This window comes from Rana temporaria, chromosome 8 (assembly GCF_905171775.1).
Source record: "Rana temporaria chromosome 8, aRanTem1.1, whole genome shotgun sequence".
In the NCBI taxonomy this organism is placed as follows: Eukaryota; Metazoa; Chordata; class Amphibia; order Anura; family Ranidae; genus Rana; species Rana temporaria.
The window spans coordinates 143,763,157-143,787,815 of NC_053496.1; the positions used below are offsets into that span (position 1 = coordinate 143,763,157).

General features: G+C 44.4%; 1 protein-coding gene across 4 annotated transcripts in view; it reads left to right on the forward strand.

The window, feature by feature from the left end:
- The window catches only part of LOC120909139 (protein canopy homolog 3-like), a 30,488-nt gene extending 9,252 nt beyond the window's left edge, over window positions 1-21,236 (forward strand). For 3 of the 4 annotated variants that reach the window (XM_040320817.1, XM_040320815.1, XM_040320820.1), the window contains exons 3-7: window positions 2,632-2,755; window positions 4,677-4,773; window positions 6,257-6,379; window positions 18,254-18,371; window positions 18,624-19,131. In XM_040320817.1, the coding sequence (XP_040176751.1) occupies window positions 2,632-2,755; window positions 4,677-4,773; window positions 6,257-6,379; window positions 18,254-18,371; window positions 18,624-18,829 (668 nt within the window). In that variant the 3' untranslated portion in view covers window positions 18,830-19,131. Of the gene's footprint in view, window positions 1-2,631; window positions 2,756-4,676; window positions 4,774-6,256; window positions 6,380-18,253; window positions 18,372-18,623; window positions 19,132-21,019 lie in introns of those variants that run through there. The other variant, XM_040320816.1, reaches the window with a different exon arrangement.
- The last annotated feature ends 3,423 nt before the right edge of the window (window positions 21,237-24,659 follow it).

Here is a 24,659-nt window from a genome sequence, read left to right on the forward strand (position 1 = left end):
TCAGCCTGCTTAACTCTGCTGTCCACTCCTGTTTCTGTTGTTCCCCTAATAACAGCATTCTTACTTCATACTGTGACCAGTACCTTACATGGATGGAGGGGAGAGCTTTTCCCTGGTGTCGCTGCTCGCGGGCTAGCGCTTCTTTCCAGAGTTCGCAGCGGATCGAATCAGACCATCCAAGCAGGACCTCCTCTGATACTGGTCCTCTGTGCTGTATCTGCTTCTCTCGCAACCTCCTTCTGAATTCCTCTTCCATGGTTACTGGTATCTGTACCTCTCCTCTTCTTTCATTTGGTGCTGCTTCTTTAGGCGTTGTCACTGATCTCCGTATTTCTGCAATTCTCAGCTCATGTTGCCGCTCTCGTTCTCTCTGTTGCCGATCTCGTTCTATCTGTTCCTGCAGCTGGATGTCTCTAATGGCGGTCTCTGATGGGTTAGCACCATATAACGCCAACCGCTGTTGAACTCGCTGCTGGAACAAGTCTTCAACTGACCGGGGTCCTGCATCACCATCCCTCTGATCCATCTCGGCTAGCGCAATGATCAGGGTGGCCTTGTTCTTCCCACCGGTCCCTCCACGGCTCTCAAGCAAGTCTTTTAGCATGGTTCTCCTCCAGGCTGCATAGCTGGTCATTCATGGTGGTGGTTTGGAGTTGTCCCAGTAACTGGAGAGCAAATCCCACCGCTGCCAACCAATGTGACGAGATCCTTTGCTCGCCCGGTTCTGCTCTCCCGACACTCCTCTGCTACCAGTGAGTCAGCTTGCAGATTGCAACATCTGATGGTCCAGTCATCCAAGGTTCCGGGATCCGAATTACAGCTATGTGCCATTCGGACCCATTAAGAACAAACACCAGGCAGGCTGTATGTAAGTTCCAACAGGACTCTTTATTTTCAAGTACACAGCACACTTTTATACAGAATTTTGGAACATCCCACTCCCAACAACTGCTTTCCTATTGGTCAATTGTAAAGTATATCCAGTCTTCACTCAAGTCCTCCTTGACCATGCAAATGAGGACTTGAAATTGTCAACAGGGATTGGTCCAATAGCTTGGATAGAAAGACTTGTGTATTGAGACAGAAGCCCCAGGGGGTAATCAATGTACACAATAACACGGTCTACTTAATTACTACCTCTGGTTACATTGCTTTAGACAATAGAATGCTAATTCAATACAGCTGACAGGCTTCTGACCTTTAGAACAATACAAAGTCCCTTAGCATAAACACATACATCTTCAGACGGGCTGTCTCCGACAGAAGACACCCACACCTGATAATCACAAAGGCTTTAAACAGGCTTATCACATAATGGAAATGTGTCAATATAGCTCAGTAACCACTCCATTACTCCAAGGTCCATGACAGGGTCAAACTCAATTTCATTATGGGCCACATCAGCATTATGAAAGTCAAAAACAGAAGGTGTTTCTAAGTGTAGTATTAAACGGGTTGTAAACCTTGCATCCTATGCATTAAGGTGATAAAACGCCTTGCTGTGTCCGGCCCCTGTTTTACTTGCCTGAGCCCCGAATTTCCGAGGGCGCGACCCCACGCCATTCTATCCAATGAGGAGCAATCAACCATGGAGAGATTGATAGCAGCGCAGCCATTGGCTCCCGTTGCTGTCAATCAAATCCAATGATGCGGGGAGCGGGGCCGAGACATACACTAGGCGGCAATACACGCCGAGTGTATAACACGGGAGCGCTGCCTGCAAGGTAACCCCCTCGGGAGAGACCTTCCCAGAGGGGGTTAGCTCTTGCGGGGAGAAGCCGAGACAGCCGCTGTGGGACCCCAGAAGAGGACGTTCGGGGCCACTCTGTGCAAAACGAATGCACAGTGGAGGTAAGTACGATATGTTTATAAAAAAAAAAAAAAACCATAGTATCAATTTAAGGAGTATTTATTTATAAAAAGTGGTTAAAAACACTGTAGAAGATCAAATGAGCATCTCAGTCAGTATAATGGGCATCCTGTAGAGTCCTTCACCTCTAGGGGGAGGGAGAACTGGCCCGCAGCTGTGACACGAGAGGCAGAAGCGATAAAGCAAGATAGCCTGGGCTTCCGGAACCACACTGTAACGTACAGCCTGGAGCTGACGTCAATGGGGTGGACTCTCTCTGATGCCCACTGCTAAGACAAGGTAGGGGCGGAAATGAAGGAGGTGCCACAGCCGCAGGAGAGGTGCGAGGGCCACATAAAATGGCCTGGCAGACCGGATTTGGCCCGCAGGCCTTGTATTTGACACATGTGATGTAAACATACATCAGATGCTTTAAGTTGAAAGCCCAATTCAGCTTGACCTATGATCTTTGAAGATGAATCGCTTCATAGTACATGCAACTACAGTGGTCAGGGACGGCTTGTATTAAAGCTTTTACTGCTTGCTAAGAATGTATAAAAACATTGATGTCCATAGTCTGGGAACAGGTGCACTTTAAGGAAGCCTTTGTTTTGACAAATAATACAAATTACTTCTGAACTGACCTCAAAGACATATCGCTCTCTTCCTTTCATGTAAAACTAATGTTTACTGTGACAGCGCAAGATATTGAATGGAACCATCATCTTCTACCGACTGTAACTTTCACAGTATGACTCGATGCATGATGTTTTCTATTGCAGTTTGCAAGTATGTTGCTGTTGAACTGAAATCCTCTTTTGATGAAACATCTCGGACACATGAAGTATTTGATGCCCAATATGGATTTCTGGATGGCAAACAGAAAAAGATCAAATACACAGACTCGTAAGTTCCTCTTATAATCCGTTCTTGAAATAAATCCTAAATTGGTCTTTCGTGGGAAAACGGGATTCCAGATTGCTGCAACATGGCTAATGCTTTGACTTTGATCGTCTAGCTTCTTTTGAATGGAAGGAGTGTGTGCGCTGATTGACTGTCTCTTCCAGAAAGTCGGTTCTCCAAGTCCTCAAAGGACTTCAGTAGTGACCAGTGTTGCATTTTGTTAAGAAAAGGTGCTTCTATTTCATGGCTTTGTTTAGCATTCATTTGTAGGTGAAACAAGTGGCATAGATTATTGGAGCCCAGGATGCCTTTAAAGTCCAGCTCTATAGGTGGCCATAGACGTTCATTGATTTTCTGGCTGTTGTCTGAATGTATCTTGGCATCCAACCATTGAATGGCAACCTTAAAGAATTATTGCCAGAAGTTGAAAATGATTGTTGAATCCCCAAAGGCACTCGGGGCACATACTAGCTCTTGGTCCTGTTCAGATCCTTGCAGTGGTTTATTTATTTTATTTTTTAAGAAATGGCATTTCTTTGGCTGTGCTGTAACTCCTCCCCAGGCTAAAGCCCAAATTATGAGTTGCAGCAGGCACTGAAGCCACCTTTCCATTTTCCTTCTGCAGCCCCGTACTTCTTTATTTTTCTTCTTTTCAGCCACCTAGTCAGGGGTAAGAGACTACAGTATTAGCGCACTGGGGAGGGGTGCCCCCCACAACAACATGTGCCAGTTACTACTATAGTCTCTTGGACAAAGCATGAATAGCTGATCGCTGGGCTTAGTCTTTCCTTTCAGTACAGTAGACAGCAGAGAAGGCACAGGGCTCCAAGATTAGTGGAAAGAATGCATATGTTTCTGGTTGATTTCAGAAGAGACAGTAGTTGTGCAGGCTCTGTGGGCATCGAGTCATGCCCTCTCTCCTTTGCGTGCACTTGCAGTCAGAACTAATTAAAGTGGTTGTAAACCTCAAATATGTATCTATAGTGTGTACTTGTCTCAATTAGGAGCACTAGTGGCATTTCTGTCTGCTGCTTCTTTCCTCTATCCGTGTGTCACTTCAGTCATAAACTGACATGTTTTCTTGACACCAAGAGAAAAAATGTGACAGGGCAGGACCTCCAGCAGATTCACAGCCTCAGCTCTGTTCTTGTGTGCTGTTTTTCAGAGCTGTGTGTCCCTCCCCTCCAATCAGCTCTCAGATCTCTAATCGCTGAGCTCTGCAGAGTTTAATTTCAGCTCTCTCTCTCCCCCTTCTTTCTAATTGCTCAGGCAAGTTTTTTAAATCGTGGACTTTATACGGACGTAGAGAACAGAAGACCTCTGAAAAACAGGTACAACTTGTGTATTACTAGTCGCTTCACTGGGTATACGTAAGGGTATACAACCACTTTAATGTGGAACTTTAATCCGAAAATTAAGTCCTGCTAGATGGCTTCAGGTTAGCTTTTTTTTGCAGGTATAGATATGTAAACCCCTAAAAATAAGTTTCTATACTATTTAAAATCTGCACATGAGGTGTTGCATTCAAAGTGCTGAATGGGATCTGGCTTGGGCTTTCTGCTGGTAATTCTTTAGTGTATATATGTAATGGTACAGCAGGAAACTGTTCTAAGCAACATACAGTACAGACAAAGTGGAATTGGCATCCTTGGAGCAATAGTTATTGAGAAAGGGCCTTGTCTGCACCCCAAAACATCTGGTTGCATCTGTTTTTTGTTTCTTTTTCTACTTCTATTGTAAGTTGCCTGTAACCATTTTGCATTAAGTTTTTGTTTTTTATGCTATTTTAATCGACTTTTTTTGTTTTATCGTTGTTGGCTGCAGTTTGACCGCCGGCACAATATTCTCTGTACAGATTTCTGTTATCCAAGTTTTCCCTCTCTGACAGCAAAAGTAACTGGAAATCTGTTTATCTTGTTTGCAGAGATATCCGTCTGATTGACGTCACAGAAGGTCTCTGTGAAAGACTGTTGGCGTACACCCTTCACAAAGAGCGGACTGGCAGCAATCGCTTTGCTAAGGTATTTTAGTGCACAAAGTCTTCCCGTTTTCTAGGCTATTGACTGTATGTGGCAGCTGTTTAAGTCCCCGCTTGGTGTCAGAAGTGAAGGTCGCTTTAGTTAAAGCCACAGAGGGATTATATTTGAACTGGTAGGTAGACTGTAAAGCGTGTCGTAATTGGAAAAATAAATTTGTTGGGCAGCTGGTACCATTCTGTGAATTTTATTATAGGGTAATATATCGTTGTCATGTAACGTGTAAAGGAATCTAATTCCAGCCTTTTTCCACAAGTCAAATCCCTCTAATTTACTCAGCTCCGGTAACTCTGGATTATCCCAGATCAGCATATACTGCGTATAGCCTTTGTGCATAGTGAGCTTTCATACTGTTTCCTACATTTTATGGTTTAAGTTGAATGTAGGTATAGTACGTTTTGGTATAAAAATATTGTGAAACTATCAATTGGACAGGTGGAATTTCTGGGAACTGAGACGGGACAGCATTCTGAAAGGGGTTTCACAAGCTTAAGTTATTCCAACCATACCAGTGTTGGATTTGAGTTGTAAAAAATAAAATCCAGCATTAAGACGCCGCTACCCCTCCTCCATCTCTAGGTAATTGCAGTGTGGAGAGCCATATTCTAGGACAGTGATGGCGAACCCTTGGCACCCCAGATGTTTTTGGAACTACATTTCCCATGATGCGCATGCACTTTGCAGTGTAGTTGAGCATCATGGGAAATGTAGTTCCAAAACATCTGGGGTGCCAAGGTTCGCCATCACTGTTCTAGGATGTCTGTACTTCCAAATAAGGTCCCTGAAATACCTTCTCCATATGAAGCAATTATAGAGAAGGTATAGCAGTTGCAGCATCCACACCATTTTTACAAGCTTGGCTCTACCAATTGTTGTCGGGGGAAGCTTACTCCAAGTTTTACCCATTTGCTCGCATGCAAGTAAAGGACTTGCGTGGTAACCACAACTCCCAAGTATTTTAAAGATGTAAACGCTGCCCACCATTTGAGATGCTATTAAAGGGAGTGTAGTTGGGACAGGGTCTAAGGCTGGATTCACACATGTCCGGCTGTGGTTTGCAGTCCAGAGTTTAGTGCGGTTTTGTTTGCCGATTCAGGTGCAAATTATTACTTGCATTTGCACCCAAATGGAGCAAAAATCGCACAGGACCCTTTTCAGAAAAAGGGCTATGCCCGCCTTAGACATGTGTGATCCGGCTCCATTGAAAGCCGGTCTGATTCACATGTTGCGCATATTTAATGCGGTTCAAAATGCATCCAATTTGCATATATGTGAACCAAACCTAACGTTAACAGGACCGACTTGTCCCAACTAATAGTGAATCCTGAATAGGAGCCTAAAAGGACAATATATCTCCCCAAAACACTGTGTAATACAATGCTATTTTATCTACGAAATCCAATTATGCCAGGTTTTGGAGCAGTTTTTAATGAAAATTGGGCTTTGCTTGTCACTTTTTCTTGCTCAGGGGATGTCTGAAACATTCCAAACTTTGCATCACCTTGTCCATAAAGGAGTGAAAGTCGTGATGGACATTCCTTATGAACTCTGGAATGAAACTTCCGCTGAAGTTGCTGACATGAAGAAACAGGTAAATGAGAAAAGTGGGTAATATAACAGGATTAAACTACTACATTTGAGGCACAGACTGTCCATAAAGATTTAGATACACTGCATGGCCCGGCCCCACATATCAGGACTGCTGCCTCTCCAATGTCTCATTCTAAAATGAAGACTTTCAGTATGATGATAATAGGTATGATCAGGGCTCAAGTCCTGCGGGAACGCGTGGGAACGGAGTTCCTGCACTTTTTTCACAGCAGGAACTCCGTTCCCTTTGCAGGACTAGAGCAGCCGAGCCGCCCGAGCCAATCCTTCACTAAACGGCAATGCCCAGCTCGAGTCACTGTCAGGGGCAGGCGAACCTTAGTAACTAAAGTTCTTTCTAAGTCCCACGATAACTCGTGGCAGACCTTCTCAATGTCTCCTGGGAACAATGACAAAAGCTCCCAGGAGACATTGTGGCATCGAGGAAGTGACAGAATACCCGCACACTACCTGATTAATCCATATACAGGAAGCGGCCAGTAACATAAAGGATTACTAAGGTACAGTGGATCGAAAAAAAATGCGGTTTAGTAATTATGCATATGAGCGTATCATATATTTTTTTTTTTTTTTTTGGTGGGGGGGAGTGGATCATGGGTGGGAGTTCCCACACTTTTTTCCCCAGGACTTGACCCCTGGGTACCATCTATTGATTCTTAACAAATATGCAAGTAGATTGCCAAGCATTTCATTCAGAATATTTAGACCAGTACCAGCTTAAAGCCTTATTGAACCCTAGAAAATGGCTAAATACATTCCAAGTGAATCAAAACAAACGGTGTTCACTATGTAACCATTAATTTTCTTCCTGTTTTTTTTTTTTTTTTTTTTTTCTTTCTTGGCTGCCAGGGACTGCAGAGTGGGACCCTCGCTTTCTGTGGGGAAGCAATCGTCTCTCTGCAGAGGTCCGACATGCCCCCTTCTTAGTTATCCCTACAGCTCTGCAATCGGCAAAGCTCGCTGGAGAGTTTGGCTCTTAATCAACAGATAGCATGTTTGACCTCTCTGACCCGTGTGGAGCATAGTGAAAGGGGAACATGCTTTTCTTCTCCAGCTATAGCTGCCTTAGAAAATTAACTGTAGATACAGGCTGCAGTGCTCAGATTTATCTGGCAGAGCAAGAAGCCTCATTTGAATCATTCACTAATGTATAGGGCCCAAGCTAGGGGGGGGGCTGGATTGTCTGGACTTATGGAAGCATTTTCTAGCGGCGTGTCTGACACAATTGGCACAATGGCACCCCCCCTCCCCCCAACTTGCATACAGTGGCTTCAATTCGAAAGGTTTTGCTTTTCTGCCTTTTTTACCTACCTGGCCTCATGTGGTCATGGTCTATTGGATATTGCTCCGCTTAACGGAATAGTGAGCCAGACCCCTCAACCTTTTGGACCTTTTTATATATAAAAAAAGTTCAAGCTACTTTCAAACTCCCACCCCCGCTTTCAATGCAGGTATGGAATTTGACAATTGGCTTTCACATGGCCTAGTAACCTTAGACTCATTGCTACAAGGCACCTTCTTTTGCTCATTTGAACACCTCCATCATACCTATGCATTCCCCAACTGATTTTTTTATAAATGTTTACATCCATACTCTGGATACAGAGGAGGCCAGAACACCAAAACGTATGTCACAAGGAGTCTAGAGATAGGGGGACCATTCTACCCTTTATCGTTGCAACAATGACCATCACACCACAGAAGTCTTCAGCAATGCTGGGCTGGGAGATAGAAACTGGCCAAGAGCACTCTGCAGAAGATTGGCTTGAAATGGTGTCCAACATGCACAAATGCATGGATTCTGTTGCCATCAAAGAGACTGTAGTTAACACTTTACACCAGATGGTACTACACCCCTGTTAAAATACATAGAATCTACCCTTCTATTCCAGATACGTGCTTTAGGGGATATGGCGAAAGAGGTACACTCCTTCATATAGTTTGGAGCTGTACAGCTCTACAGGCTCTATGGCAACAAACCTCTCTGAAAGTGTTGCAGATAACGGGTACACTTATAACATTGACCTATCAGATGTGTATCCTGTTCGCAGATCTCCCGGAGGTCCCGCCCCCTTGTCAAAAATGTACTCGCACACTATTTAGTGCTATTCATTGGGCTATAGCTCTCAACTGGCAATCCCTGTCAGTTCCATGGTCCCAGCCGTTTCTCTGAATGGAGTCAATTAAACTAATGGAGAGGATATACCATACTCTTATGAACTCCATGCACATTTTTGACTGCAAGTGGGACTCATGGCCTGCCTATTCGGTAACCAGTAAGGTCAGAACTCCTCTTTACCTTGCGCAGCCAACCATGTTAGATCCCGTAGGAATTGAGCCATATGTAAGTAACTCCACCTGCTACACAAATAAAATTGCACAGTCTTCAATATGATGCCATACCATCCTATTTATGCAGATATTGTATTGTCTTGTTATATGCACTTTTATTATTTGTGATCTTTATTTTTGATCTCTTATTGCATTTCTGAGTAGAGATGTGCTTACTAAACCAGTTTCTCTTTCGTTCATTGACTCACACGGCACTTTAATCTTGACCTTAGGGTTATATCGCCACCTTCAGGAGAGGACTAGGCAGAACATGTTAAAAACAGCAAAACTGCACAGTACCGCCTGGGGTGGGGCGGTCCTACTGGCTATAACCCCTCACACTGCATCCAGCAGCTCAGTTCGTCAAAAAGCAGTACAAACAGAAAAGGAGGGGTTGGTGCTGTGTCCGTCAACGAACTTCAGAGAAAAGGATTTTTACGGTGAGTACAAAAAACGATTTTCTCTTTTGTTCATTGACGGACACAGGACTTTAATCTTGACCTTAGGGGCGTCCCCAAGCAGTTTCAAAACTCCACCCATAACAACCAGAGCTCCTCAACGGAGGAGTTGCAACCTTAAATAGCCGCCTGCAAAACCTTGCGGCCGAAGGAAGCATCCGCAGATGCGCTCACATCAACCTTGTAAAATTTAGTGAAAGTATGAAAGGACGACCAGGTCGCCGCCTTACACACCTGGGAAACTGACTCTCGATGTCGGAAAGCCCAGGAGGCACCAATTGCCCTGGTCGAGTGTCGTGACAGGAAAGATAGGCGCCCGCCCTTGTGATACATTTGCCTATATGTCTCAGTTTACTGCTCCCTGCTAGCCATATGGGTAGAGGTAGAAAGGAATTTCATGTGTGATTCATTCCTCTGACAGGTTATTGACGTGCTAATGTCCCCTCACTATTCCAAACGTTAATTGATCTATTGTGTTGTGTGAAGATCTGTGTTTACCCTTAAAAGATGTGTATTGTATCATCAGGCTAAATGATTAGAGAAGTAGTATGTTAATTATTCTGATTGCTTCAGTGTATTAATTAACTCCACTGATGTCTTTATCTAAAGAAACGTGTCTGCATGGTCGGCTCCGACTTGTCTCCTATAATCTGTATGGGAAACCCCACTGAGTTTTTGTGTCATTAAAGTGTCTTGTTCTAGCAGTAAGCCTGGACTAATGTGTGGCTTAATGGGCGATCTCAGGGATATTCCTCCTAGTGGAATATTGGGGTGATGTTCTTATGGAAGAAGGGAATCTTTGACGGGGATATCATACCGATACCGTCACAGCCCTTTTAAAGGAATAAGCCTGGATCATGATCTGTCTAATCCATCGAGAAATGGTGGCCGACGAGACCGCCAGGCCCTTCTTTGGACCAGCTAATACATGCCCAATCTGATCCAGGGGCGGCCGGTGAGCTATATGCTCCGGGCACACATATGACCGGGCTACTGCTGTCTGTGTCAGTGTACCGTGGCCAACAGCCACCCTGTACCGCTCGGGCGATGGGTCTGTCCGCGGAATGTGTCCAATAGCCCTCATGGGGGGGGGGGGGGGGAATTAAGCCCCCTCCTCCCACCGACTTCTAGGGAAAGCTTTGATTCAGACTTGGGCCTTGCGTGTGGAAGGTTTACATCTGTGTGAGGAGATGGGGTGGCGTTCATACTCGGGTTCCAGGATCCTGATATTTTTGCAGCTGGGAGTGGATCAAAAACTTGCCTTAAGCACCATTAAAGGGAAGATTTCTGCCTTGGCTGCCTTTTTCTTTTTTTTTTTTTCTTTTTGCAGCCCCTGGCAGCTCATTCATTGGTGGGTACGTTTGTGCAAGGGGTTTGACATGTGGCCTCTCCAGGTTCGGCCACTGCTGCCTCTGTGGGATTTAAATCTGGTGCTTCAGAAACCGCCGTTAGAGAACATTAGGTAAATCCCCCTATTGACATTCTCTCAGAAAGTAGCCTTTCTAGTGGCGATTACATTTGCCAGGAGGGTTTCTGAGTTGGAGGACTTGTCTTGCAAGTCTCCCTACTTGATTCTCCACAAGGATAAGGCGGTGCTACGCCCGCAGCCTTCATTTCTCCCGAAAAGTTGTTTTTGGCATTTCATTTAAATGAGGACATTGTGCTTCCATCCTTGTGTCCTTGGCCATCGCATCCTAGAGAAGTTGCATTCCATTCCTTGGACATGGTCTGGGCTCTGAGGGTGTATCTGTCTGCTAAGGCTCAGTTTCGGAGGTCAAATTCACGGTTTGTGTCGGTAGCTGGTCCGAAGAAGGGCCACCATTTCTCGGTGGATTAGACGGATCATGATCCAGGCTTATGCCTTAAAAGGGCGGGCACCTCCCTTTCCTGTCACGACACATTTGACCAGGGAAATTTGTTGCCTCCTGGGCTTTCCGACATCAAGCGTCAGTTTCCCAGGTGTGTAAGGCGGCGACCTGGTCGTCCTTTCACACTTTCACTAAATTCTACAAGGTTGATGTGAGCGCATCTGCAGATGCTTCCTTCTGCCGCAAGGTTTTGCAGGCGACTATTTAAGGTTGCAACTCCTCCGTTGAGGAGCTCTGGTTGTTATGGGTGGAGGTTTTTTTTTTTTTTTTTTTTTTTTTTTTTTTTGCTGTTCCCACCCCTCGTTTTGACACTGCTTGGGGACGCCCCTAAGGTCAAGATTAAAGTCCTGTGTCCGTCAATGAACAAAAGAGAAAATAGTTTTTTTTTTTTGTACTCGCCGTAAAATCCTTTTCTCTGAAGTTCATTGACGGACACGGCACCCACCCCTCCTTTTCTGTTTGTACTGCTTTTTGACGAACTGAGCTGGATGCAGTGTGAGGGGTTATAGCCCTCCCTATGCTCATGTTAATTTCTGTCATTACTCTTTTACCACAATAGAAAACGTTTTGTAAACCAAAAAAATAAAATTTTGTTTTGATGGAACTGGGATGCATTTAGCTGATTTAAACTGAGGTTTAAGTTGGGCATTAATTGTAATCTACCTGCTAAAATATGTAAACCACACTCTAAGGCCTCGTACACACGGCCGAGGAACTCGACGTGCCAAACACATCGAGTTCCTTGGCGAGTTCAGCCCTGAAGCCGCCGAGGAGCTCGGCGGGCCGAGTTCTCCCATAGAACAACGAGAAAATAGAGAACATGTTCTCTATTTTCTTGACGAGTTCCTCGGGGGCTCCATCGGGCCGAAAGTGTACACACGACAGAGTTTCTCGGCAGAATCCGGCTCTGACCGAGTTTCTCGCTGAATTCTGCCGAGAAACTCTGTCGTGTGTACGAGGCCTTAAACATACGCCTTTTCTCTGTTTTTTTTCACAAGAAAACGCCTTTCTCTGTTTAATTGTCAAAAAAGACTGCATATAATATCTGCACTCAAAACCAACTTTCGCTGATGCGTTTCACCACTGCTGGCTTGCTCACAAAGTTAAGGGGCCTCCTCTATCCCTGTGAGCAAGCCAGCAGTGGTGAAACTCATCAAAGGTTGGTTTTAGGTGGATAAATTGCATGCAGTCTTTTTTGACAATTCTCAAACACAAAGGAGAGTTACGTTTTTGGAGTGTGGCTTGCATCTTTTTTGACTGAGACTGGTATCCAGCACCCAGGCTTTCGGTGTTTTTTTTTTTGTTAGCCCATTTGTTAGCGCCACTTTTTTTTGTTCATGCACACATAGGGCTAGATTCATAAAGGAGTTATGTCGGCGTATCTCCAGATATAGGCCGTCGTAACTCCGAATGCGGGCCGTCGCATCTCGGCGCCTGATTCATAGAATCAGATACGCCTCAATGTTGCCTAGATACGAGCGGCGTAAGTCTCCTACGCCGTCGTATCTTAGGGTGCATATTTACGCTGACCACTAGGTGGCGCTTCCATTGATTTCCGCGTAGAATATGCAAATGAGCTAGATACGCCGATTCAGAAATGTACGTGCGCCCGGCGCATTGTTTTACGTAAGGCTTTTTCCGGCGTAAAGTTACCCCTGCTATATGAGGTGTAGCCAATGTTAAAGCGGGGGTTCACCCTATAAACCCAAAAAAAAATAAAAAAATTTCTTCTACCATAAAATCAGGCATTGTAGCGCGAGCTACAGTATGCCTGTCCCGATTTTATCCCCGTACTCACCGTGTACTCGTACATCGAAGATACCGACTCCCCTGGGGGAATGGGCGTGCCTATGGAGACGGAGGATGATTGACGGCCGGCTCTGGCGCGTCACGCTTCTCCGGAAATAGCCGAAATAGGCTTGGCTCTTCACGGCGCCTGCGCATAGCCTGTGCGCAGGCGCCGTGAAGAGCCGAGACCTACTCCGGCTGTCTTCGGGGAGAGTGACGTGCCAGGGCCGGCCGTCAATCATCCTCCCTCTCCATAGGCACGCCCATTCCCCGCGGGAGCCGAAATCTATAATGTACGAGTACACAGTGAGTACGGGGGTAAAAAAATCGGGACAGGCATACTGTAGCTCGCGCTACAATGCCTGTCTCAATGGTAAAATCGTGTCACTGAGGGTGAACCACCGCTTTAAGTATGGACGTCGGGACAGCGTCGAATTTTACGTTGTTTGCGTAAGTCGTACGCGAATAGGGCTGTGCGTAAGTTACGTTCACGTCAAAAACATTGACTATTTGCGGCATGATTTCGAGCATGCGCACTGGGATACTTTCACGGACGGCGCATGCGCCGTTCGTTAAAAGCGTCAATTACGTGGGGTCACAATTAATTGGCATACAACACGCCCCCTACCAGCCTATTTTGAATTAGGCGGGCTTACGCCGGCCCATATACGCTACGCCGCCGTAACTTCGGGCGCAAATTCTTTCAGAATACGGGACTCGCCTCTCAAAGTTACGGCGGCGTAGCGTATATGAGATACGCTACGCCCGCCTAAAGATAGGCGATTCTTGCTGAATCTTGCTCATAGGCTTTTAGAGACAGTGGCGTTCAGAGGCAGAACAAAAACTCTATAGCCAGCGCATTCAGGAGAGCACCATGCACCGTGTTTGTCCAGCTTTTCTAAATGCCAGGGGAAAGTAGTATCCAAAATGCACCAAAAACCTGTTTTGAAAAGCACTTGGGAATTCACTCATTTCAGAGGCCAAAACAACTATTCTGGCCACTGAAATGGGTCTATCTCTCTCTATTATGGTGGAAAATACCATACCGTATTTGGTCAATAGTTCATCTCAATACTTTGTTATATATCCTTTGTTGGCAATGACCGAGGTCAAACTGTTTCTGTAAGTTTTCCCAAGGTTGTCACACACTGTTGCTGATCTCCTCTAGAGCAGTGATGTTTTGGGGTTGTCACTGGGCAACATGGACTTTCAACTCCATCCAAAGGTTTTCTATGGGATTGAGATCTGGAGACTGGCTAGGCCACTCCGGGACCTTGAAATGCTTCTTACGAAGCCACTACTTCGTTCCCCGGGCGGTGTGTTTTGGGATCATTGTCATGCTGAAAGACCCAGCCATGTTTCATATTCAATGCCCTTGCTGATGGAAGGAGGTTTGCACTCAAAATGTCACAATACATGGCCCCATTCATTCTTTCATGTACACAGATCAGTCATCCTGTTCCCTCTGCAGAGAAACGGCCCCAAAGCATGATGTTGCCATCCCCATGCTTCACAGTAGGTATGGTGTTCTTTGGTTACAAATCTGCATTCTCTCTCTCTCCTCCAAACACGGCGAGTTGTGTTTCTACCAAACAGTTCTACTTTGTTTTCATCCGACCATATGACATTCTTCCAATCCTCTTCTGGATCATCTAAATGCTCTCTAGCGAATCGAGGGAGATTATCAGTGGTCTTGTATGTCATCCATTTTCTAATTATTGCTCCCTGATTTCTTCACACCAAGCTGCTTGCCTATTGCAGATTCAGTCTTCCCAGCCTGGTGCAGGTCTACAATTTTGTTTCTGGTGTCCTTCGACAGCTCTTTGGTCTTCACCATACTGGAGTTTGGAGTGTGAGGCCCCGTACACACGGCCGAGGAACTCGACGTGCCAAACACATCGAGTTCCTTGGCCAGTTCAGCCCTGAAGCCGCCGAGGAGCTCGGCGGGCCGAGAGCTCCCATAGAACAACGAGGAAATAGAGAACATGTTCTCTATTTCCTCGTCGAGCTCCTCGTCGGCTTCCTCGGCGAAATTGTACACACGGCCGGGTTTCTCGGCAGAATTCAGCCAGAAACTCGGTCGGAAGCTGAATTCTGCCGAGGAAACTGGTCGTGTGTACGGGGCCTGACTGTTTGAGGTTGTGGACAGGTGTCTTTTATACTGATAACAAGTTCAAACAGGTGCCATTAATACAGGTAATGAGTGGAAGACAGAGGAGCCTCTTAAAGAAGATACAGGTCTGTGAGAGCCAGAAATCTTGTTTGTTTGTAGGAGACCAAATTCTTATTTTTCCACCATAATTTGCAAATAAATTATTTTCAAAACGGACAATGTGATTGTCTCTGTCAGTCTGAATTTGCACAATTGGTGGCTGACTAAATACATTTTAACCCGTGTGTGTGTGTGTAAAATATATATATTTAAAAAAAACGAATTTGGTAGCAGGCTCTTGGGCTCCCTGTGCTCAAACTGGGAGAGGGAGATGCAAAACCAGGAACAATTTAATTATGCTGCAATGCTCATGTGGGGAGCATGGTAAATGGGACATGCTGAGTTCATCAGTCTGCTGGTTTGTCCTTCCTTTTTTTTTTTATGGTTCACTTTCAGGCTGGGGGAGGGACATGACTTGTACATGTTAATTGATTGCAGCAGAACATTTTTTATCTGGTGTTCTGTCCTGTCATACAAGGCTGTGCTGTGTAAAGGTGACCATAGATGACAAGCTTTTTTGCGATCAGCCAGCATGATAAACAAAACAAACCGATTCCTCAATTGTGGAGTCCCACTGAGACATTGTATTCAGATGGTGGGACTCTCCACTATCAGGAAACCCAAATCTGCAGCTGGTTGATTAAGAAAGTCTCCAACAAGCCAGTTTTGACAAATTTATGTAACGATCTTATTCAGGGTGGGTGGCATTATTTTCCATTTTGGGAGCTTCTTGCTCCACCACTTACTGTCTGTGACACTGCCTGTCTGCTCTTCTCACCATTTCCGCCATCCACTATCTCAATTCTTTGTGCCTACTGTGCTGTCTACATCCTGCAGAAAGCAAAGCACTGTGCACCCATTGGGCACAGGCTCCCTGTAGGCGAGGAGCATAAAGCCAACTGGTACAGACATGACTATTGGTGTAAGAATAGCCTTTCTTATATGCCCTCTCTTCAATGGCGGCCCGTCCATAGGGACGCACGGGCGCTGCCCCCCCTCCCACAGTCACAAAAAAAATAAAAATAAAACGAGCCCTTTAAGAACTTTTATTCGGCTAAAATGTAATTTTGACATTTTAGCCGCAGTTCTGGCGGCCGTCTATAGAGGGCGCTGCAGCGCCACCCCCTCTCGCAAATAACACACATTCGTGCATAAATGCACAAATGTATGTTATTGCTGGTTGCCAGCGCTGCCTGGTCTATTCAGATAACCGGATGCGGGACGCCGGTTACCCGAATAGCGGCAGCTGGTTGGCTGAGGGGAACTGCCTATCAAAGCCAGCGGCTCTGATAGGCTTTTCTCCGGCTCTCAGCTGTCTATACTCTGAGCGCAGGCAATCTGCGCTCATTGTATAAGACAAACGGCCGTTTCAGCCAATCAGGTTCCCGGTTATCAGGAACCTGATTGGCTGAAGCTTCACCACAGCGGCAGAAGACATCGAGGGAGCACATGGAATCCTCAGGTAAGTGCTTTTTACAGGGAAAGGGGCACAGTGACATCATGGGGCACAGTGGTGACAAAGGGCACAGAGGTGACAATTGGCACAGTGGCATCATGGGGCACAGTGGTGAGTGACAATGGGCACAGTGGCATCATGGGGCACAGTGGCATCATGGGGCACAGTGGTGACAATGGGCACAGTGGCATCATGGGGCACAGTGGTGACAATGGGCACAGTGGTGACAATTAAAGGGCACAGTGGTGACAATTGGCACAGTGGCAACAGTTGAGGGGCACAGTGGCTGCGTTTGATGGCATGGCACAGTGGTGACAATTGATGGCACAGTGACTGCATTTGATGGTATGGCACAGTGGTGACAATTGATGGCACAGTGACTGCATTTGATGGTATGGCACAGTGGTGACAATTCATGGCACAATGGCTGCGTTGTATGGCATGGCACAGTGGTGACAATTGATGGCACAGTTGCTGTGTTGCATGGCACAGTGGTGACAATTGATGGCACAGTGGTTGCGTTTGATGGCATGGCACAGTGGTTGCGTTTGATGGCATGGCACAGTGGTGACAATTGATGGCACAGTTGCTGTTTGATGGCATGGCACAGTGGTGACAATTGATGGCACAGTGGCTGCGTTTGATGGCATGGCACAGTGGTGACAATTGATGGCACAGTTGCTGTGTTTGATGGCATGGCACAGTGGTGACAATTGATGGCACAGTGGCTGCATTTGGTGGCATGGCACAGTGGCTGCATGTGATGGGCACAGTGAGGCTGCAATTTTTTTTTTTTTTTTCGTTTGCGCCCCCCCAAAAATTTTGAGCACCAGCCGCCACTGCCTCTCTTCACTCTTGGCTGGCCTTCCTATTAGTAAGCCATTTAACTAATGCAGATGTGTCAACGCCTGGTGAGCTTTAAAAGTAAATCCTAGCAGAGTGATATCGGCTACACTCTGCTCTGGCACTCTTATTACTTGCAAAGCGTACAGCTGTGTCAATGTCAGAGTGACGGTATGAAAGAGGAGAAAATGTGCACACTTTGAGGAATGACTGAAGGGAGCACAGGCTACAGGTCATGCACACCGAAGGGGAATAATACTGCTGCACTTAAGTACTGACAAGTACAGATATCGGCATCCATTGGTGTATTAGACCCAACCCCTTAACTCCACTCCCTATTCCACTTTCTGTCTAGGGGGTACTGTTCTAAAATGGGCTACCAAGGGAAAAGCAAGTGAGAAATGGTTGGGAACCACTCCTAATAAACAATAAGTTGAGAATTTGACTGCTAAAGCTGAACTCCGTGCCGCCCCACTGCTCGTTTTTCATTCTAGGGGAGAAGACCAAGGAGAAATACTTGCCTGATCCTCTGATCTTTCCCGCACAAGACCAGTCCAGCACCCCCACACTCCAGCAGTCTTAAAAAAAATGGACTGTTCTGACATCGGCATGCCCAGAGCATGCTCTGTAGACAGGAACAGTCCACTGCTGGATGGTGAAAGAGAGCGGTGTTCCAGGGGATAGAAGAATAAGGTGCGTATAAATTTTGTGCTCACCCCTAAGAAAAACGAGAAGTTGACCCGTGCAGTGGTATTGTTTGAACCCAGAGAAATCATGGTTACATTTTCTTTAACACAGGCATAGAAATCGCTTTCTGTACTGAACGCCTATTTTATAAGTACAGTTTCTATGCCAGGACACTATTACTAAAACCTTTTCTTTCTTTCCTTTTGACAATCAGTGTGATGCCCTGATTGAGCAGTATGATGATGTCATCGAAGACTGGTATCGAAACCACCAGGAAGATGATCTTACAGACTTTCTGTGTGCAAAACACGTCTTGAACGGACAGGACCAAAGTAAGTTTGACTAATCTCTCTTCTGACATCTTTTTGCAGTTTTCTATAAACAAAGAGCGAACACTTGCCTCTGTTACCTCCTAGTGATCCGTTGCATTGGAAGCTGTCATTTTTCCAGTGCAGGTCATGAAATAAGTCTGTTTTGTAAACTTCAGCTTGGGCTATTGAGCTCTGTAAAGGACTTTTTACAATAAAAAAACCCCAAAAAAACAATTAAGTCCCCCTTTTTTTTTCTTGATTTGCTTGTACCAGGTTGCCTGGATGAAAAATGGGCTGGTAAGAAGGGAGATTCTGGTCCTTCCTCTGGTAAAAAGAAACCATCAAATAAGGGGAGCAAGAAGAAAACCAAGAAGGCCAAAGAAAACTCAAAGAATAAGAACCCTGAAAAGCCAATTGCAGAAAACGTAGAGGTACCTGAGACGCAGACTTCTGAAAGCAGGCCCATTGATGAACTTTGACACAACTCGACCAAACTTGGGTAGGTTACATGAACCCATTTTTCCCCAGACCTATCTCTGGGATCTGATGCTCCATTCTTCCTGCTCAGCTCTACAGATGTCTATCACAGGAAGGAACATTACAGTATATCACTGCTGCGTGCTTTGTGATCTGACTGTTAAATTCCAGGATACTGTATGACTCATTGATCTCATTTTTTTTTTTGACTGTTTAACATTGACTTCTGTATGGATGAAAAGGACCAAGCCTACTGCTATCCAGCCAACTCTGTATTTTTTAAAGAAAAAGTGTTTGTAAAGTCTCTTGTATTTTTTTTTTTTTTCTTTCCTATAAAAATAACAAATCTGTTATGCTTACCTGCTCTGCTGTAGTGGATTTGCACCGAGCAGTCCGGATCCTGCTCTTCTTGGATCCCTCTTCTGTGCTTCTGGCCCCTCCCTCCTGTTTAGTGCCCCCACAGCAAGCAGCTTGCTATGGGGGCACCCAAGCCGAGTCACAGCTATTCAGACACAAAGCTACGACCCGGACCTGCTTCTCTCTCCCCTGATTGGCTAGTTGACTGTGACAGCAGCGGCAGCCAATGGCTTTGTCTCTGCCAATCAGGAGGCAGAATCTCAGATGGCTGAGACCGTTGTGGACATCGCTTGACAGAGGTACCTCAGGTAAGTGTTTGTTATGGGGGCTGAGAGGGGCTGCTGCACACAGAAGGCTTTTTATCTTTAATGCATTAGGATAAAAAAATCTGCCTTTACAACCGCTTTTTAATATTTCAGCTCTAAATGAGTACCTGCAGTACACAGCACTCATCAGCCTCTTAATCTATTTAGCAGAATGACAGAGCTGGGAGGCTTGGTACACAGATATTTTCCAAACTTGTATACCCAACTATTAGGCTTCTGAGTCCAGATTCTCAGCTGTGCCCACCTGTCATGGCCATTATGAGATGTGTGTTTGTTTTTTGTTTTTTTAAGCCCGATTGCTGTAGCTGGCAAACAATTAGAAGCTTGTGCTTGTGGGATCTTTTTCTGTGGTTTTCCTAAACATAAGTAGCATCCTAGGCAGGCTATTATACTGACCTATTTCCAAAATTGTAATACCATTTGTGGATGGAATTCGACTCTAATGCCGCATACACACGGTCGGAATATCCGACAACAATTGTTCGATTTGAGCTTTTGTTCAGATATTCCGACTGTGTGTAGCCTCCATCGGACATTTGCTGTCGGAATTTCCGACAAGAGCTGGTTCTCAATTTTTCCGACCACAAAAGTTCTTTTTGGAAATTCCGATCGTCTGTATGCAATTCCGACACACAAAAATCCTACGCATGCTCGGAATCAATTTGACGCATTCTTGGAATCATTGAACTTACTTTTTCTCGGCTTGTCGTAATGTTGTACGTGACCACGTTCTTCTTGACATTCGGAATTTCCGACAACATTTGTGTGACCGTGTATGCAAGACAAGTTTGAGCCAACATTCCGTCGGTGGGGGGGAATCCACGGTTTTGTTTTAAAATTTCCGATCATGTGTACTCGGCATAACAAGCTTTCTTCTTTTTTTTTTTTTACGTATTTCTGGTTCCAATCAGTGTTGTTCCTTACTGAAAAATCCCTGCGGCTAGCTGGTCTTGGCTGTGTCCTCTACTACTTCTGGCAATATTAATGCCCAAAGCTGTCCCCGTTCAGTTCTTTTAAAGGGTCAGTATATTTACACCTTACATTTGAGGGTGAGGATTCGTAGATCCAGTCATTCACTGAATTCGTATATATCTTTGGACGTTTGGGTAGAGAAATATCTGCACCTAAGTTCCTCGCTCCTGCCAAAGTGATGCCTATTCTTGGTAGAGTGAGATCTGGCATAAAGTGCTCGCTGCTAGGGACCTCTAGAGAAATGAATGTCCGTGGATGATTTAGCCCATGTGTCCTTGCATGAAAGCAATGTTGGCTTTTTTTTAAATAAAATTACCCTTTTTCACATTTTGGCCCCACAAGCTTTACCCAGTATCCTGTTACTGTATTTTAAATGATGCTGTTTGCAGTCACGCCTGTACTATATGTATAGACTTTTGTTCCTCCAAGTATCTTGGGATGGCCCCCTGTGACTTGTTGCAACTAATCGGCTTCTAACGTGTTACAGAAAGCTTAACGGGAGAAGCTGCTTATTATGGAAAATACATTTTATTTTAGATTCCTACCATCAAGAAGCTTCCATGTCTGGGTCCTCCCAAATTCGCTTTTTGATCCTGTCATGTACTCTGCAGTCAAAAATACAGATACAGTTTGGCAAACTTGCGTTACCATGGATGATGATACAGCTAAAAGATATTTTGTTATATTAGTGTTGCAGACTTTACAAGTCTTCTTATTTTCTGAAATGGCGTAAATAAATGGATTTTATTGAAAAGTTTTGTCTCAGTATATTTACTTGTACATATGAGGCTGCTCAGTCACAAATGCTTTTACCAAATTTTTCATTGGAACTTTTTGTTTTAGAATCTGTAATTTTTCACGTTAGTATGCACACACAGCAATCTAAGATTAACTACTTAGACTATGGGCATGCTACACACACCCTCAAAAACATCATTGTATACAGGGTGTGTGTAGCACGTCCAATCTCTCAGCCCTGCTTCCTGTGACCCCCCCCACCCCCAAGTATACAGTAATTGTTGCCTGTGGTTAATCAGAGCCTGCATTACAACATATTCCGAGAGGAACTTGCAGCTCAAGCTGTCAAAAAAGCAGTCTGAATCAATGTTTATAAACATCACTGCTCCAAAAGATACAAAGTAAGATATTGTTACATTTTAGAGCTTTCTGTTTGTTCATCTGCAGGGTGACCTTGGATCTATATATCATTATTCTTTTGTCCCTCTCCCTCTTTCCCTGTGTTGTTGTTGTTGGTGGTTTTTCTCTCTTATTTTAACCCCTTTTAGTTTATAACCCCTTAGAGTAAACTAACTTCTCCTTTTCAATGTATTATTTCCTTGCTGATTTTTGTTTGTTTTACTAACTATTAATATTTTAAACTTTTTTTTTTATTTTTTTGTCTATTTTTACTTTTAACATTTACACTTTTTTCCCATTTACAAAAGAGTGCAACATTGTATTCAATTTGTAAATTACTTTGCAATGTTTTGTACCAGAATCATAGATTAGTGACACTGTAAACAGGACTGATTGCACATTTTATTCTGTAGTAACAATTTATTTTTAAACTAACACTGCTCAAAAAAGAAAGGGTATTTTTAGTTTTCTGCATTTTTATTGTTTCAGGATTGTGGGGGTAAAAAAAACATTGTTGCAAGACAATATCACAATATCATAAAGCTTTGTTTTGTCCTTCTCTTTTTTTTTTTCTTCTTTAAAACTTGATTTTAAATGGGCAGGTTTAGCAAAGAGATTTGCAGATGATTTTTTTTTGTACTTCACTAGCAACTTTTTGTAGGCTTTAACCATACATGTCAGTATCTTCTCCAAAATGACCCTGCAATCTAAAGTACCTACCACCAAGAGCTGTTGTAGCCCGAATGGCAAGGTTGGGGCACGACAGGGATGAGATTTTGTCTTGGAAGTCGTCTTTTGCAGAATAGTGAGGAGAAGGGTTTAACCACTTGCCACTTAAACCCCTTTCTTAACCAGGCCAATTTTCAGCTTTCAGTGCTCTCACACTTTGACAATTACTCAGTCATGCAACATTGTACCCATATGACGTTTTCCTCTTTTTCACACATGGAGCTTTCTTTTGATGGTATTTGATCACCGCTGGGTTTTTATTGTTTGCACTATAAATATAAAAAAAAAAAAAAAAATTTTGTAAAAAAAATAAATAAAAATTTCTTACGGTTATAAAATGTTTTACATTTTTAGTATTTTTTTTTTTTCATTGTGCGCAAAATTCCACCTGTTACGGACATTTCCGGGGGTGTGATTCTGGGAGGCCGTCATTACAGCCTCCCACAGTTATCTGACCACGCTGTAGCTGTCATTTGAGTATGGCACGGTCGGCAACTGGTTAAGTAGCGAAGGTTCTACAGGTAAGGGTTTGACGATTAGAGGGATGGAGAGTGAGAAATTAATAAGGTTGTGATCAGAGTGAGTAAAGTGGGTGTTGGAGAAGTTGCAAGGAGTGCAGAGGTGTAAAAATACAAGGCCAAGAGTGTTGCCATCAGAGTGAGGGTGTCCATTATGTTGGAGGTTAGGTTAAGGAATTGAGAGGTAGCTGGAGTGCGAACATTAACAGGGATGTGTAAGTCGCAATTTTTTTGGGGGGTATTTCAGAGGAAAGAAAGTAAGGTAGCTAGACTTAGAAGTTGTCAAGGAAATTTATGGCTGTCCAGTAGGACAATAGTTTATAGAAATTTTCAGAGAAACTTGGGGGGGGGGGGGGGGGGTGAGATTAGTGAGCTTCAAAAGGAGAGAGGGAGATGAGGGAAGAACCTGAAAAGTTCTGCACCTCTTTAAATCCACAGGGTCTAGGAGTGAGTCCAATAGAAGGCCATCATAGGAGAAAGCAGCTGGAAAGTCAATCCAGGTTTCAGGAAGAGCAATTGCATAAAGAAGTTGGAGATAAGAAGTTCATGGACACAGCTGAGCTTGTTACAGAATGGACAGTCCAGAGGTCACACGACATCACTGGTTTTGGAATGAAGGGCAATTGAAATGACATTTTGTGTATTGGGCTGCTGACAGGACAGGGGAGTGCCAGGTAAGTGGGTGGAAGTTAGATGGTGGAGGCCCAGGATTAAGGGATGTATCCCCAGAAGTTAGGAGAAGCAGGAGGGTTAGGGAGGTAAAATGGGAGTGTGAATTATGAAGGCACATTCACCAATGTTCTGGAGGTTTTGTCAGCATTGATTTCAAAAGTGTGCGTAACCGTTGTCCTATATTCACTACTACTGTCAGCTCATTGTTTGTTTAGACAAGGCAAAAAATAAAATATGGACAAAGGGGCAAATCCACAAAGATCTGCCCCGGCGCATCGTATCTGAGATACGCTACGCCGCCGTACCTTACCTGGCTTTGGTTCGAATCCATAAAGATTTTGCGGCGTAAGTTACGGCGGCGTAGTGTATCTCAAGCGGCGTAACAGCGCGGAGTTCAAATGCGGCGAGTAGGGGGCGTGTTTCGTTTAAATGAAGCGCGTCCCCGCGCCGAACCAACTGCGCATGCTCCGTTCCTAAATTTTCCGTGCGCTAAATGACGTCACAAGGATGTCATTGTTTTGACGTGGACGTAAATTATGTCCTTCCCGATTCACGGACGACTTGCGCAAACGAAAAAAAAAGTATCGGTAGATACGCCGGCGTACTCGCTTTGTTGATCTGCCCCAAAGTCTAACATTTAAGCGCAGCAATAATTGCCCCAAGGCCCCAATTTTGTTAGGATGGTTTATGTGCCAAGCAGTAATAGTTTCAAGATGTAGAAAAGGATCAACTCATGTAGGGTGGCATGTGGTTGCCATCATCCCTTAATTGCTAAACGATTGAAAAAAAAACTCAAAAAGGATTGGGATTTTGGAGGCAACAAATAGAAACTTAAAAAATTTACAAAATATATACACATTTATTGCAAAATATAAATATTACAAAATTAATTGGTACAAAATGATGAATCTGCAATGAAATTGAATGATAAATGTGATATGAATACTGTCCGTCATGGAATACCATCACCAGAAGATTGATGGCAAATTGGGGCGGATATCTGACGCGTTTTGAATGAAAACATTCTTCATCAAGGTATTTAACAGTATCACATCTAGAACAGATCAAAATATGAATAAATATTAAACCTATATACAACAGAGAAAAATTCACCATCCCAC